Below are 16,986 nucleotides of genomic sequence, written 5' to 3'. Positions count from 1 at the left end.
TGGATAGTGCAGTTCAGCATAGAATAGGAAGGGATAGAAGATACAATCATGTGGATGAGCAGAGAGACCTCTGTGTCCATATGAATAGATTCATGAAAGTTGTCACCCAGATTGATAGTGTTGTTAAGAAGGTGTACAGTTTGTTAAGTTTTATTGGTAGAGGGATTGAATTTCGGAGCCATGAGGTCATGTTGCAGCTGTGCAAAACTCTGGTCTGGCCTCACTTGGAGTATTGGTTACAGTTCTCGTCGCTGCATTATAGGAAGGATGTGGAAGTATTGGAAAGGGTGCAGAAGAGATTTACCGGGATGTTGCCTGATATGGAAGGAAGGTCTCATGAGAAAAGGCTGAGGGACTAGAGGCTGTTTTCATTGGAGAGAAGAAGGTTGAGAGATGACATGAGAAGATTAGAAAGGGTGGACAGTGGGGACCTTTTTCCTTCGATTGTGATGGATAGCACGAGGGAGACATAACTTTAAATTGAGAGGTGATTGATATAGAATAGATGTCAGAGGTAGTTTCAGTGTAGTAAGGGTATTGAACACCTTGTTAACAACAGTAGTACATTTGCCAAATTGAAGGACGTTTAAATGATCATTGGATAAACATATGGATGATAATGGAATAGAGTAAGATAAATGGGCTTCAGATTGGTTTCACAGGTTGGCGCAACATCGAGGGTCGAAGGACCTGTTCTGTGCTGTAATGTTCTATGTTTGAATTATGTAAATGACAAAAACAGAGTTGAGACCTTGAACAGATCAGCCATGACATATAGATTGACAGGGCAGACTTGCTGGGATGAATGTCCTACTCCACCTTCAATTCCTTGTGTTTCTGTGATGTGTTGGTGTGCTATTCGCCCGTAGTTATTACTTGGTCATGTTGCTTGAGGTATAAGTAGTCGTGGTTTTCTGGTTCGAGCAGGAAATTCGACGTTTCGGGCCAGAGCCCTTCATCAGGATTCATCCTGATGAAGGACTCTGGCCCAAAACGTCGAATTTCCTGCTCCTTGGATGCTGCCTGACCTGCTGTGCTTTAACCAGCAACACATTTTCAGCTCTGATCTCCAGCATCTGCAGACCTCACTTTTTACTCGTGGTTTTCTGGTTCACCAGGTTGATGCCTCAATTTTATGTACATTCTGTGCTGCCCCTGGCATACTCTCTTGCATTCTTCATTAAAACTGGATTGATCTCCTAGCTTGATGGGAATGATAAAATGAGGCTAATCCAAGCCATAAGTTGTAGATTATGTTGGATAATTGGACCATGAAATGTAATCGAGATATTGGCCCCTGTTGTGCTTCCAAATTGTCTTACTGTTCGGATATGGGAAAACAAGACAATTCCTCAGTAAACTTGTTTTTAAGAAACAACAATTGAACAGTTTCTTTTTGTTTGCTTTGTAGGTTAGGAGATACCTGCACTGAAGTGGGAGCTAAAACCTTTATCGAGCGTGACTTTGTTGCATTTCAAGATTTACAATTGCAGATAACTGCTACAAATGAATTAGGCAAACAGACGTCAGAAAAATTTCGGAAGTTAGAAAATGACATTGGTAAATATCAGAGCCGTTTATTTTTGGTTTATTTAGAAGATACAAAACAGATTTTTCACCTCCAGGTTTACAGGTGAATGTGGTGATAATGTACAGAGGAACCTCCATATCCGAACGAGACGGGTGGGCATATTTCGTTCGGATATTTGATTATTTGGTTAATTGATACAGTGCCTCTCCCCTGGGGCGCGGGGTTTTCTGAAGTTTCCTCTTTCCTTGCTCTGTCTGCCTGCTACCCCTCTCTATCTCAGAGTTTGTTTCTGAGGGAGAGACACACTTGTGTGTAAGGGACCTGCAGCATTTCTGAAGAATCCCCTGCCCCATTGATTTCCAAGGGATTGACACAGTGAGCACTTGCTATGGCCGCTCCCCATTCAGGAGACTAGGCAGCAGCAAACTGCGCGAGAGACCTTTTTCCCCCCCAGAAGTGCCCCCATCCCCGCCTCCATGAGGCCTGTTCTGTCCTTGCCCACTGTCTGCGTCCCCGCTAGACCCCCCCCAACCCTATCCAACACCGCTCCTCCAACCCCACCACCGTCCAACACTGCCCCCAACTCCATCAAACCCTGCCCCCGCCCGAAAACCCCAACCCTGTCCCGCCTGCCCCCAACTCCATCCAACGTTGCCCCGTTGATTGCCCCCCAACCCCGTCCAACACTGCTCCCTTTCTGCTTCAAACTCTTTCTCCCCCACCTTTAAACCTGGCTACCTCTCCAAGGCAGCCGGACTGGACAAAAGCATTGAGTACTGCTGCCTTTGGGGGGATTGAGTCTCAAAATAGCGTGCACGCAGACACAGACAGACACACCATTTTACTGCAACTCTTTGACAGCTTCAACTTTGCCCTGTACAGGACAATATTGGAGAGATTATCTGGGGAAGAGAGGTTTAGGCAGTACTCCTGTATAGAACTCTAGGGAAAGTGTGGGGGGAGAGAGAGTGCGCGGGCAGTCAGTCATTTGGAGACGGTGACTGGACTCCCGCTGATGTCCAGGACTGTTCTTGGCAGCGCTTCAGAAAGGCAAGTTCATTTCAATCATTATAAACAATAGATGCGAACCGTGTTGAAACACCCCTTTTGATTTAATGTTTCTATCGGGACCTTGACATCATCTTCGGATAATCTGAAATTTGGATAATTGATATTCGGATAATCTAGGTTCCTCTGTATAACCTGTCTGGTTTAGCCTCTCTAAACATGGCATACTTCACATTTAGTCAAATTCTCAAGAGTAAGAATGACAAGGGCATTGTTCTGTATGTGTTCTTTTAATGAGTTTGTCTCAAATTCCTTTCTATGCTACTTAAATGCAGACATTAAACCATCCCATTTCCATGACCAATGCCACAGTTTAGGCAGTGCAGATCAAAACTTGCTAAACCCATCAAATGTTGGTTGTCCTTTTGAGTATCGTTACCAGAGTATGTCTAACAGCTCTTTCTCAGAGGGGAAACTACACTTGAACCTGAGTTGCAGCAGTGTGAAGAATGCTACAGACAACCCAAAAGTCAGGTCTTCCTTGCTGCAAAAGTTTTCATTTGTTTTTTTTCTCGAGTGATGAGAGTATTAACATGGTGGTGGTGTTACTATAGGTTGTAATCAGTGCTCTATCAGTATTGCGTCAATTCCCATCTTGGCAATTCACTTAAATTCAGCTGTGATTTAGGGAATGAGGAAACTGTACTCCACACTGTCCCACCAATGTGTACTCCCCTAAAAACACTAAATCTGGAATTTTAAAAATGCTCATGATCACAAGACTATGACATTGTTGTACAAGCACTTTTCATATGTTATCCTTCAAAAAAGAAGTTTGCTATCTTTGCCACATTGTTGTAAAAGCACTTCTGGTACATTTTCCTTCAAAAAGGTCTGCTGTCCTTGCCCATTCTGGAAGAGCACAGCAAACCAGGCAGCATTAGGACTTGAAGTCTGACGTTTTGGGTATAACCCTTCAGGAATGGAGGTGGGGGTTAGGGGATGTTGCAGATAAAGAAAGGAACAAGGTTTATGGATGGGCAGAGGGGAGGAATGGTGAGGTAGTGATAGATGATTACAGGTGGTAGGTATGAACTAGTGGGTCAATTAAGAAGAATTAATCTGGTTGGTAGCTGGAAGGAGGGGTTGATTTGATAGATGGAAGGAAGGTGATTGTCTGTGTGGAGTTGCACATTCTCCTGGGGTCCACATGGGTTTCCTCCGGATGCTCCAGTTTTCTCCCAATATTCAAAGATGTGCAAGTTAGGTGAATTGGCCATGCTAAACGCCCATAGTATTCAGGGATGTATAGGTTAGGTGTATTACTCAGGAATAAATGTAGAGTAATAGGATAGGGGGATGGGTCTTCAGAGGGTCAGTGTGGACTTGTTGGAGTGAAGGGCCACACTGTAGGAGTTCTTTGATTCTATGAATTTGCAGTCAGATTCACTGTGGCAATGGAGGAGGCCGAGAATGGACATGTTGGTGAGGGAATGGGTGGTGACTGGAAGGTCAGGCCGGCCCTTTTAGGCCCAGCTGGGATACTTGGCGAAATGGGTCCGTAACCTTCCCACCTGTTTCCGGACACCCTTTCCAGCCCTGCCTCCTCCTTCCCATCCCTCCAACTGATGTCTCCTTTCAGCTACCAAATGGATTTATTCCTCCTATCGACCTATCAGTTGGTAACTACCACCTTTTATTCACCTAACACCATTCTGGCCCTGTCCTATCCATATCTCTTCCTAGCACCTCCCACCACCCCAACTTATCTGCAACATCCTCCTGTCCCATCTCCATTCCTGAAGAAGGGTTATACCCGAAACATCAGACTTCTCCATCTCCTGATGATGCCTGGCTTGCTGTGCTCTTCCAGCCTCCTGCTTTGTCCACTTTGTATTCCAGCATCTGCAATTGTTTTGTCTCGTCATTCTGGCTGACGTGTGACTCCAGCAATGTAATTGCCTCCTAAGCCTAGCAATCCACTCAGTCGTGTCAAACTATGACAAAAACATTGACTGGGTGGCTGAATATTCAATCTTGAAAAGTCCTTCTTCCTAACTTCTGTGGACTCGTGACACAATTGAGAGGATTGTACCACAGGTTCATCATGCAGAAGCCTGACATAGCTGTATTCACCCATGTTCCAGAAACAGGAAGGCTTGCTCCTACAATCATCATGCTAGGTATTAATCATTGACCAGAAATTTAACTGAACTAGCCAGATCATCATAGTAGCTGCAAGAATAAGCCTGGGAATTGTGTGGTGAGTAACCCATGTCTTGACTGTTCAGACCATGTCCAATCTCTACAAGGTAGAAGTCAGAATTGAAATGAAATAGTTCTGCATTTGCTTGAATAAGTACAGCTCCAACTGAAGAAGCTTGGCACCGTTCAGGACAAAACAGCCCACATGCTCAGCGCCTTATCCACCATTTTCCACATTGACTCCCTCCATTGCTGAGTGCACACTTGTTACAGTATATGCCATCTATAAGATGCACTGGAGCAATTTGCCAAGGCTCCTTTGATAGCATCTTTCAAATCTGAACTTCTGATTCCTGAAGGACATAACGAACAAGAAACAAGAATATGCCATTGCTCTCCAAACCTGCTCTACTGTTCAATAAGATCGTGCCTGATCTAACAAACTAAATTCTGCACTCCTGCATATCTCCAGTAATCTTTCATCCCCTTGGTAATCAAGAATCTCTCGAACTCTGCCTTAAAAATATTTGAAGATTCTGCATCCACTGCCTTTTTGAGAAAGAGATTCCCAAAGAATCTCAACCCTCTGAAAGAAAAAAGTATTTCCTCATCTGTTTTAAATGTTCACACTATGACCTCTTGTTCTAGATTCTTCCGCAAGAAGAAATATCCTTTCAACATCCACCTGGTCAAGTTCCCTCAGGGTCATAATTGTTTTGATTAAACCACCTCTGACACTTTCTAATTCCAGAGGACACAGGCCTAGCCTTTCCTTATCAGGCAATCTATTCATTCCAGGTGTAAGTCAGTAACCCTTCACTGCACTGTGTCCAATGCATCAATATCCTTATGGTGGTGTGAGACTGGTACTCTACACGTACTCCTGACGTTATCTCAACAACGCCCCATATAACTGAACATAAGCTCCCTCCTCTTGCATTCAACTTCCCTCGCAATAAGCCATCACATTCTATCATCTTTCCTGATGACTTGCTGCGCCTGCATGCTAATCTTTTGAGATTCATGCACTCAGACATCCAGATCTCTCTCTCAGACCTCTGCAACCTCTGACCATTTAAATAATATGTTTTTTCATTCTTTTTGCTAAAATGGACAGTTTCCCACGTTCTCACATTGTGTTTCATTTGGCAGATACTTGCCCACTCGCTTAACCTATCTATAATCCCCTTCTAGGTTCCTTTATGTGTTCTTCAAAACTCACTTTCTCACCTGGCTTTGAGTCATGTACCAGATCTTTAGTTCCTTCATCAAAACCATTTATATAAATTATAAAGAGTTGAGGCCCCAGTATAGATCCCTTGGCATACAATTTGTGACATCATGTAAATCTGAAAAGGGCTATTTATTTGTATTCTGCATCCTGTTAGTAAGTTAGTTTTCTATCCATGTTAATATGATATCTCCTTCATAGTGAGCTTTCATTTTCTGCAATAACCTTTGTTGTGGCATCTTATAACATGCTTTCTGGAAATTGAACCAGAGACATGCATTGGTGCCCCTTTATCTAACAGAAGTTGCCTCTTCAAAGAATTCAGCTGGACTCCCCACAAATGTAGTGGCTGCAAGAGGAGGCCAGCAGCTAGGGATACTAGAGCAAATAACTCACCTTCTGACTCCCCAAAGCCTGTCCACCATCCACAAGGCAGAAGTGTGATGGAATACTTTTCGCTTGCCCTGGATGAGTGCAGTCCCAACAACCCTCCAGCTTGACACCATTCAGGACAAAGCAGCCCACTTGATCGGCAGTACATCCACGTACATGTACAAACATTCACTCCATCCATCACCAATGCTCAGTAGCAGCGATCTGTACAAGCTGCACTGCAGAAATTCACCAATGATCCTCGTGTGATCTTTCAAACACACAACCACTTCCATCTCGAGGGACAAGGGCAGAAGATATATGGGAGCACCACCACCTTCAAATTCCCCTCCAAGCCACTCACCATCCTGACATGGAAATATATTGATTTGGTGAAGCCAGTGTTGGACTGGGGTGGACGAATTTAAAAATCACGCCAAGTTATAGTCCAACAGGTTCATTTGAAAGTACTAGCTTTTGGAGCACTGGTCCTTCATCAGGTAGCTGTGGAGCGGACCTATAAGACACGCAATTTATAGCTAAAGATTACAGTTTTGTGCAACTGAAATTATATATTGATCAAACCTAGATTGCTGTTATGTCTTTCACCTTTTAGAAAGGGTTGCAGGTTTTGGTTCATTTAATATGTAAATCCCAGAACTACTTTTAAGTCACGTTCTCAAGAAAAGTGACATCTTAGCTCAGGCAATGCATTCAAGATGTGAGGTCAGATTCTGTCTGTATCCCAGCCGGGACCTTGGATTCATGTCACACTACACGTGACCCATACTGCACCACACACACACACACACACACACACACACACACACACACACACACACACACGCTCTTGCTCTCTCTCGCACATACGCATACATATAACACATTCTCTCACTCAGTGCAGACCCTCTCTCATACACATGTCTCTCAGACACGCACACATGCCCCATGCTCACACCCACACGCACATCCTCTCTCAGGCTTATACTCCGTCACACTTTACCAAGCATGTATGCATGCAAACACACGCACTCACGTGCACGCTCACATACATGAGCTCGCTCGCGCGCACTCACATACGCATGCACACAAGTCTATGGGATGAATTTGCATTGGCAGAATTATATTTGTAGATACATTGTTTTGCTCAAAATGTGTACAATCTGGAGACAATCAATCCATATAACATTTTATAAATTCTGTTTTGGAAACAGAACCAGTCTGACTCAAGGTTGGGATTCAGACAGACTCTAATCTCGCACTTTAATGCATTGTCTGAGCTGAGATGTCACTTTTCTTTATAAAACTTTAAGCTATCTTGAGTATGTGACTTAAAAGAAGTTCTGGGATTTACATATTAATGAATCTAAACCTGCAACCCATTTTAAAAGATGAAGCATTTACCAACAATCTAGGTTTGTTCAATATATTATTTCAGTTGCATGACACTGCAATCTTTTGCGAAATTCTGTGGCTTATGGTTCTGTTCCACAGGTGCCTGAGGAAGGAACAGCACTCTGAAAGCTAGTGCTTCTGAATAAGCATGTTGGACTATAACCTGGTGTTTTGTGATGTTTAACTTGAGAAATGAATTGCCATTCCATCATTGCTGCTGCATCAAAATCCTGGATTTTCCTCCCTAATGGCATTGTGGGCCAACCCACAGCGGTTCAAGAAGGTAGTTCACCACCACCTTCTCAACGGCAACTAGGGACAGGGTCAACCAGCAACTCGCACAACCCACAAGTGAATAAAGAAAATTTATATAAATTAGTTAGATATTATTGCCCTTTGACAAAGCCATGTTGTCTTTTCCTGAATAACTTGAACTTATCGAAGTGCCCTGTTATAAGACCATAAGACATAGGAGTGGAAGTAAGGCCATTCAGCCCATCGAGTCCACTTCGCCATTCAATCATGGCTGCTGGGCATTTCAACTCCACTTACCTGCTTTCTCCCCGTTGCCCTTAATTTCTTGTGACATCAAGAATTTATCAATCTCTGCCTTAGCATCCCGGCCTCCACTGCACTCTGCGGCAATGAATTCCACAGGCCCACCACGCTCTGGCTGAAGAAATGTCTCCGCATTTCTGTTCAGAATTGACCCCCTCTAATTCTAAGGCTGTGCCCACGGGTCCTAGTCTCCTTGCCTAATGGAAACAATTTCCTAGCGTCCACCCTTTCCAAGCCACGTATTATCTTGTAAGCTTCTATTAGATCTCCCCTTAATCTTCTAAACTCCAATGAATACAATCCCAGGATCCTGAGCTGTTCCTCGTATGTTAGACCTACCATTCCAGGGATCATCCATGTGAATCTCCGCTGGACACGCTCCTGTGCCAGTACGTCCTTCCTGAGGTGTGGGGACCAAAACTGGACACAGTACTCCAAATGGGACCGAACCAAAGCTTTATCAAGTCTCAGTAGCACAACGGTGCTTTTATATTCCAACCCTCTTGAGATAAATGGCAACATTGCATTCGCTTTCTTAATCACGGACTCGACCTGCATGTTTACCTTTAGGGAATCCTCGACGAGCCCTCCCAGATCCCTTTGTGCTTTGGCTTTACGAATTTTCTCACCATTTAGAAAGTAGTCCATGCTTGTATTCTTTTTTTCCCCAAAGTGCAAGACCTCACATCTGCTCACGTTGAATTCCATCAGCCATTTCCTGGACCACTCTCCCAAACTGTCTAGATCCTTCTGCAGCCTCCCCACTTCCTCAGTACTACCTGCCTGTCCACCTAACTTTGTATCATCGGCAAACTTCGCTAGAATGCCCCCAGTCCCTTCATCCAGATCATTAATATATAATGTGAACAGCTGCGGCCCCAACACTGAACCCTGCAGGACACCGCTTATCCCAACTCTCTGCCTTCTGTCAGACAGCCAATCCTCAATCTATACCAGGAGCTCACCTCGAACACCATGGGCCCTCACCTTGCTCAGCAGCCTCCCGTGTGGCACCTTATCAAAGGTCTTTTGGAAATATAGATAGACCACATCCACTGGGTTTCCCTGGTCTAACCTACTTGTCACGTCTTCAAAGAATTCCAACAGGTTTGTCAGGCACGACCTCCCCTTACTAAATCCATGTTGACTTGTTCTAATCTGTCCCTGCTTTTCCAAGAATTTAGAAACCTCATTCATAATGATGGATTCCAGAATTTTACCAACAACCGAGGTTAGGCTAATTGGCCTGTAATTTTCCATCTTTTGTCTTGATCCTTTCTTGAACAAGGGGGTTACAACAGTGATCTTTCAATCATCTGGGACTTTCCCTGACTCCAGTGACTTTTGAAAGATCTCAGCCAACGCCTCCGCTATTTCCTCAGCCACCTCCCTCAGAACTCTAGGATGTAGCCCATAGGGGCCAGGAGATTTATCAATTTTAAGACCTTTTAGCTTTCCTCGCACTTGCTCTTTTGTAATGGCAACCATACTCAACTCAGCCCCGTCTCCCTTTAATTGTTGGGATATTTACTCATGTCTTCCACTGTGAAAACTGACGCAAAGTACTTGTTAAGTTCTCCTGCTATTTCCTTATCTCCCATCACTGGGCTTCCAGCATCAGTTGAAGTGGCCCTATGTCTACTTTTGCCTGTCGTTTGTTTCTTACGTATTGAAAGAAACTTTTACTATCATTTCTAATATTACTGGCTAGCCTACCTTCATATTTGATTCTCTCCTTCCTTATTTCTCTTTGTTATCCTCTGTTTGTTTTTGTAGCCTTCCCAATCTTCTGATTTCCCACTGCTCTTGGCCACTTTATAGTATCTCTCTTTTTCTTTAATACATTTCTTGACGTCCTTTGTCAGCCATGGCTGTCTAATCCGTCCCTGGATAATCTTTCTTTTCTTGGGGATGAACCTCTGTACAGTGTCCTCAATTATACCCTCAAACTCCTGCCATTTTTGCTCCACTGTCTTCCCCGCTAGCCTCTGCTTCCAGTCTATTTTCATCAGTTCCTCTCTCATGCCCTCATAATTACGTTTATTTAACTGTAACACCATTACATCCAATTTTGCCTTCTCTCTTTCAAACTGCAGACTTAACTATACCATATTATGATCGCTGCTTCCTCAGTGTTCCCTTACTTTAAGATCCTTTATAAAGTCTGGTTCATTACATAGCACTAGGTCCAGAATAGCCTGCTCCCTTGTGGGCTCCATGACAAGCTGTTCCAAAAAACCATCCTGTAAACAATCCACGAATTCCCTTTCTTTGGATCCACTGGCAACGTTTATATACCCAGTCCACCTGCATATTGAAGTCTCCCGTGATCACCGTGACCTTGCCTTTCTGACATGCCTTCTCTATTTCCCGGTACATGTTGCGCCCCTGGTCCTGACCACTGTTAGGAGGTCTGTACATAACTCCCATTATGGTTTTTTTGCCTTTGTGGTTCCTCAATTCCACCCACACGGACTCCACATCATCCAACGCTATGTCATTCAGTGCCATAGATTTAATTTTGTTCTTAACTAACAAGGCAACCCTATCCCCTCTGCCCACCTCCCTGTCTTTTTGATAAGTTGAAAATCCTTTAACTGCCAGTCCTAACCCTCCTGTAACTACGTCTCTGTGATGCCTACCACATCATAATCATTCACAACGATCTATGCCATTAGTTCATCTGCTTTGTTACGAATGCTACGAGCATTCAGGTAAAATGCCTTAATGCTAACTTTGTTATCATTAGAGATATTGGAAGTCAGAAGATATTCTAAGTTATCCTTCATTTTTGCTGCATTCCCAGTTTGCCTCAAGTTTAAATCCGCCTGCATGTATGCTATCCTGACATCTTTAATGAGAGTTTATAATATTTTCTCTAACTTATCTGTAGTTTCCTGTTTTCTGCCTCCTACCATTTTTGAATAAAGGAGTCATATGAAAAATTTTTCCAATCTAAAGGAATCATCTTCAAATCTAATGAGTTTTGGAAAATTGAAGCCAATGCATTGATCATGTCACTAGGTGCTACTGTTAAGACCCTAGGATGAAATACATCGAAATCTGGGCATTTGTCAACACTCAGTTACAGCAGTTTGCTCAGTACTGCTTTGCTGGCAATGGTAATTTTCTTAAACACCTTCCACTTTTTTCATTTCTGACCTCCGATCCGTTTTCGGATGCTACTTGTCTCCGGTGAAGGTTTGAAGCTAAATATCTGCTTCGTTCTTCCACTATTTGTTTATTCTTCATGACCAATTTCCCAAACACATTTTCTATATGTCCAGTACTTAGTTTGTTAACTTGTCTTAAATATCTGAAGATACTTTTCCTGTCCGTTCATGGTTAACTTTCTCTTGGACTTTATTTTTTCCCTCATTGATTTTTTTTTTAAATGAACTCTTGGCTGTTAGTTTTTAACCTGAAGGCTTCTGACCTGAAGCCTATTTTTGCACATTTATGTCTTTCCTTTTGAGTTTGATGCATCTTTTAATCTTATTAGTCAACCATGGATGGTGCGTCCATTCTTTTGCAATTCCAACAATAAGAAGTATTCAATGATATGAGATGCATGTAATGCAAATAGTTCCCTCTAACTCGCACCCCATTCTGATTTGGAAATGCATTGGCATTCTTGAGCACCCTCCCTAACAAGTCTTTGTGTGTGCCTACACCATGTGGACTGTAACTGTTGAAGATGGTGGCTCACCAGCAAATATAAGGATGGGAAATAAATGTTCTTGGTAGTGAAGTGCTTGTTCTGTGAATTAATTTTTTTACAAAAGCTGTTACTGTTTTTCTGAACTTCTCAATATAGATGACTTTCTTCAGATTTTAGAGTTAGAGTCAGAGTCCTATAGCATGGAGACAGGCCCTTTGGCCCAAACAATCCATGCTGGCCAAAATATCCATCCACACTAACCCCATTTCCCTGCAGTTGACCCATATCCTCCTAAACCTTTCCTATCTATGTTATTTGTCCAAATGCCTTTTAAATATTGTTAATGTATCTGCCTCAATAACTTGCCCTGGCAACACATTCTACATGCGTACCACCCTCTGTTTTTTTTAAAAAAAAGAGTTGCCCCTCAGGTTCCCTTTAATTCTTTCCGCTCTTAGCTTAAACTGATGCCCTCTAGCCCTTGATTCCCCAACCTTGGGAAAAAGACTGATTACATTCACCCTATCCATGTCTCTCATGATCTTACATACTTCTATAAGATTCCCCATCAGTGGCCTATGCAGTAAAGAAAAAAGTCCTAGCTTCTGCAATCTCTTCCTATAACTCTGTTGAGTCCTGGCAACATATTTGTAAATTTCTTCTACATTCTTTCTAGTTTAATAGCATCCTTCCTATAGCAAGATAACCAGAACTGAACACAATACTCCAAGGGTGGCCTCACCAATGTCCTGTAAAACTGCAACGTAACTTCCCAATTTCTATACTCAGCGCCCTGACTAATGAAGGCCAGTGTGCCAAAAACCAACTTAACTGCTCTGTCTACCTTTGACTCCACTTTCAGAGAACTGTGCACCTGAACTCTAAAGTCCCACTGTTCTACTACAATCCTTAAGGCCCTGCCATTAACCATGAAACTTCTACCTTGATTTGACTTTCCAAAATACAATTCCTCGCACTTATCTATATTAAATCCACTTGCCATTTCTCGGCCCACTTGCCGTTTCTCACCCACTTCCCCAGCTGATCAAGGTCCTGCTGCAATTTCTGATAACCTTCCTCACTGTCCGTGATGCCGCCTATTTTAGTGTCTTCTGCAAACTTACTAATCATGCCTTATATATGCTCATCCAAATTATTCATGCAGATAACAAACAGCAATGGGCCTAGCACTGATCCCTGAGGCACACCACTAGTCACATGCCTTCAGTCTAACAAATGTCCTCCCACTGTTACCCTCTGCTTTCTACCATCAAGCCAATTGTGTATCTAATTAGCCAGCTCCTGCTGGATGAATTCTGTATGAGCTAACCTTCCAGAGCACCTTATGATGTGAAACCTTATCAAAGGCCTTAGTGAAATCCGTGTAGACTACATCTACCGCCCTGCTCTCATCACTTCATCAAAGAACTCTTAACCAATTTGTGAGGCATGATTATTTTCAATCTTTTTTACGTTTCAGTATTTCAACCTTACACACCAGAACTCCTCAGGGTGTTTAAAGGTCTAACTGACTTCCAGTTAACTGTGGAATGGAATGAAGGTGGTACAAAATATGGTCTGGGTTTAAAACTGATGTTCGAAATCCAAATCATCCACACACACACAATGCGAGAGGTCTGGAAGGTAAGTGAAATTATGAAATCACATGTGGGCAATTGATGTCAATTATTGGACTATGATTTCAGAAACTTTGGTGAAGGATTCTTGCAGCCAAGCATTTTATTCTGGTCTTCACCTGAGAATACCTCTGGTTTTCAGCTTTCTCTTCTCATGTCATGTCAGAACTAGCCTGTGGTAGAGTGTACTTCGTAAATCGAGTCTGTGTGCACACTGAAAATATTTGACCATGTGCAGGTATCTCAGCTGAGCCTGAAATCTACATATGTGTAGGTTGTGGGAACTGGATCAGAAGACTGAGAAACAGAACTTGGAGCCCAGTCTGCCATTCAAAGAGACTCTTGATTTGCTTTGTCTTGCTTTTCCTGACTTGGGGTACTGAAGCAAACTAAAGTGCCCAAATTGCTGAATTAACAGGTCAGCTAATTTGCTGTCAACATTCTGAATCTCAAACCACTTAACACTTCAAAGACAACTTCATGGAATATTATCAAAGAAGAGTATCAAGATTAGAGTTGTGCTGGAAAAGCGCAGCAGGTCAAGCAGCATCCGAGGGAGCAGGAGAATCGAAGTTTCGGACAAAAGCTGAATGATGAAGGGCTTTTGCCTGAAATCTTGATTTTCCTGCTTCTCGGGTGCTGCCTGACCTGCTGTGCTTTTCCACCACCACTCTCATCTTGCCTCTAATCTCCAGCATCTGCAGTACTCACTTTCGCCACAAGGAATAGTATGAGTTGTGGCAGTCAATTTCTGCTCAAGAGGGTATCCAATAACATCTGGCTGTAATTTTTAGGTTATGTTCCCTCGTCTGAGATTGCCCAATTCACCAAATGTAGTTTCTCTTTTTCTACCATCTCAGATCGATTTGATTTAATATTATAGAAAGATCCTTTCCACATTTTTTTGAAAAAGGATTATTTTTGCAGGGGAATTACAGTAGTGCTCTGGACTTTTCCCGGGACAGGATCTTGCAGTTCAATTGGACATCAGATATGCCTCTCCAGTGCACAGCACACTCTGTGAGGATCCGTGCTATTAGTGGCGAGAGTGAAATCCTATTTTCTGGTGTCAAAGCTTGGAGTGACTGGAGTCTAGTCTTAACACTTGAAGGTGAGTTCCACATTACCTTCCTGGGATGTTGAAATAGTTTGACTGAATCTCATCCATATATTCAAAAAAACCTTCACTGACAAAGTGATACTAAGTGATATGGTGTGAATCTTCGTAATGTGGTCGGTCATACATGGCATATAAATTGGACCATGAGAGAGATCATGAACTCATTTAATATACAGTAAATTATGTGACATTGTTCAAATAATCCTAGGGGTGTTGCATCATATTTTAGTTTTCATTGGAGGTGCTGTCTGAGAGTTTTCATAGAATCCCTACAGTGTGAAGCAGGCCATTTGGCCTATTGAGTCTACCTTAACCTTCCAAAGAGCACCCACTTAGACCAATGCCCCTACCCTATCCCTGTAAACCCTGCATTTCCCGTGGTTAGTCCACCTAGCCTGCACGTCTTTTGAATTTTGGGAGGAAACTAGAGCACCTGGAGGAAACACGCACAGAGAATATGTAAACTGCACACAAAACGTTGCCAGAGGCTGGAATTGAACCTGGATCCCTGGCACTGAGACAGCTGTGCTAACCACAGTGCCATTTTTTGTCAATTGCCTATCAGAGACTTGCACTCCCTGTTACTTGGAGCAGTACAACAAATTATATTAGTGGGCCCATAAGTACAATTTCCTGAAATTTAGTGCAAAACCAAGACTAAACAGCAAATTAGTGTTTTTCTGCACCTGATGATAGACTATGTACCTACATCTCATTCTCAACTTGCAGACTTCAGAAATCTTCACTCATCTAATTGTTCTCCAACTCCATCAATCAGCATCTTGGTACCAAGTTCTGGGATGTCTTCACCTGTGGCATGCTGATTTTATGAGGAATTCTGAGCTCATAATTCTGTAGTTCTTACTCAATATTTTAATCCTTAAGGAGCAGCTGTTGGGAGGGAAGAACATCACTACTCTTCCCGGTCCCGCCCACACCCCAACTCACTCACTTATTGGAACAGCCCATGTCCAAATGCAGTGAAACATGGAGAATATCCAGGCGTCAGTTGAGAAGTGGCAAGTAACAATAATGTCACACAAATACCAGGTAATGACTAGCTCCAATAAGAGACAGTCAAACCCTCTTGACATTCAGTGATGTCACTAGATCTCCACTGTCAACATCGTGGGATTTACCTTGACCATAAACTCGACTGGACTGGCCATTTAAATACAGTCAATACAATATCAAGTCAAATAAGGAATCCTGTAGCGACTAACTCACCTCCTCCGTCTTCTAAGCCTGTTGACCATATAGAACGCACGAATCAGGAGTGTGATGGGATGCTCTTCTCTTGCCTGCATGAGTGTAGCTCCAACAATGCTCAAGAGGCTTGACGTCATCCAGGACAAAGCATCCCACTTGTTTGGCACCACATCCACTCCCCCCACCACTGAGGCTGAGTAGCAGCTCTGTGTGCCATCTATACAGTGTACTGCAGAAATTCACCATCAACGTTCCCATCAAAGCAACTTGAATTCCTGTCTTGGAAATATCTTGCTTTCCCTTAATTGTCGTTGGGTCAAAATCTTGGAATTCTCTCCGAGTGTATTATGGATCGATCTGCAGCACATGTACTGCTGGGGTTCAAGAAGGTCGCTCACCACTCCCTTCTCAAGGGCAAGTCAGAATGGACAGTAAATGGTGGCCTACCTAGTGAAGTCCACATCGCAGGAGTGGATTTAAAAAAAAAATTGTTGTCCTTTGTACATTTTTCAATGTTCTACTTTCCATGAGGACATGCTTTTCCACCCTTCATACCAAGACAATATGTGATGGAACTGTTTTCTACACATAACTTTAGTTTGCTATTCTGCTGCATTCTGTCACTATTTCTCCTCTTTGTCTCCTTCCTTAGCTACCACTCTCTTTCCACATCTTGCTCCTATTTCCTCACTCTCCACTCTTTCATATCAATCTTCACTCCATATCACAGTTTCTGTCCTCCTCCAATTTCTGCATGCACTTCTGTCTCCACCCCTTCTCTTATCCCTGTTCTGTCTTTCTCCTTCCCCTGACAGCCTCCTCCCCCACTTTTCCAGACCATGCCACCTTATTCTTCTCTTCTCCTCTTTCACTTTCTCCTTCTGCTAGCTCCTCCACCTTCTTGGGTGCTCGGTCTTGGCGAGCTGGAGAGTGGGCAAAAGAGGGTTGGGGAGATGAGCTGAGACTAGGATTTATGCTACCATCAAATATTTTTTGAACAATTGATGAACTTGTGACTTCGAAAGAGGGTGTGGACACATCACTTGGCCTCTCCAGTGA

At 43.0% G+C, this 16,986-nt stretch overlaps 1 protein-coding gene across 6 annotated transcripts in view; it reads left to right on the top strand.

The window, feature by feature from the left end:
- lifra (LIF receptor subunit alpha a) overlaps window positions 1–16,986 on the top strand; it is a 183,980-nt gene that overhangs the window by 129,074 nt on the left and 37,920 nt on the right. For all 6 annotated transcript variants that reach the window (XM_060834282.1, XM_060834299.1, XM_060834318.1 and 3 more), the window contains exons 5-7: window positions 1,412–1,560; window positions 13,442–13,605; window positions 14,526–14,709. In XM_060834282.1, coding sequence (XP_060690265.1) covers window positions 1,412–1,560; window positions 13,442–13,605; window positions 14,526–14,709 — 497 coding nt within the window. The remainder of the gene's footprint in view (window positions 1–1,411; window positions 1,561–13,441; window positions 13,606–14,525; window positions 14,710–16,986) is intronic.

This window comes from Hemiscyllium ocellatum, chromosome 2, assembly GCF_020745735.1.
Source record: "Hemiscyllium ocellatum isolate sHemOce1 chromosome 2, sHemOce1.pat.X.cur, whole genome shotgun sequence".
In the NCBI taxonomy this organism is placed as follows: Eukaryota; Metazoa; Chordata; class Chondrichthyes; order Orectolobiformes; family Hemiscylliidae; genus Hemiscyllium; species Hemiscyllium ocellatum.
The sequence above is the reverse complement of the archived record's forward strand: the minus strand, read 5'-3'. Positions and strand labels throughout refer to the sequence as shown.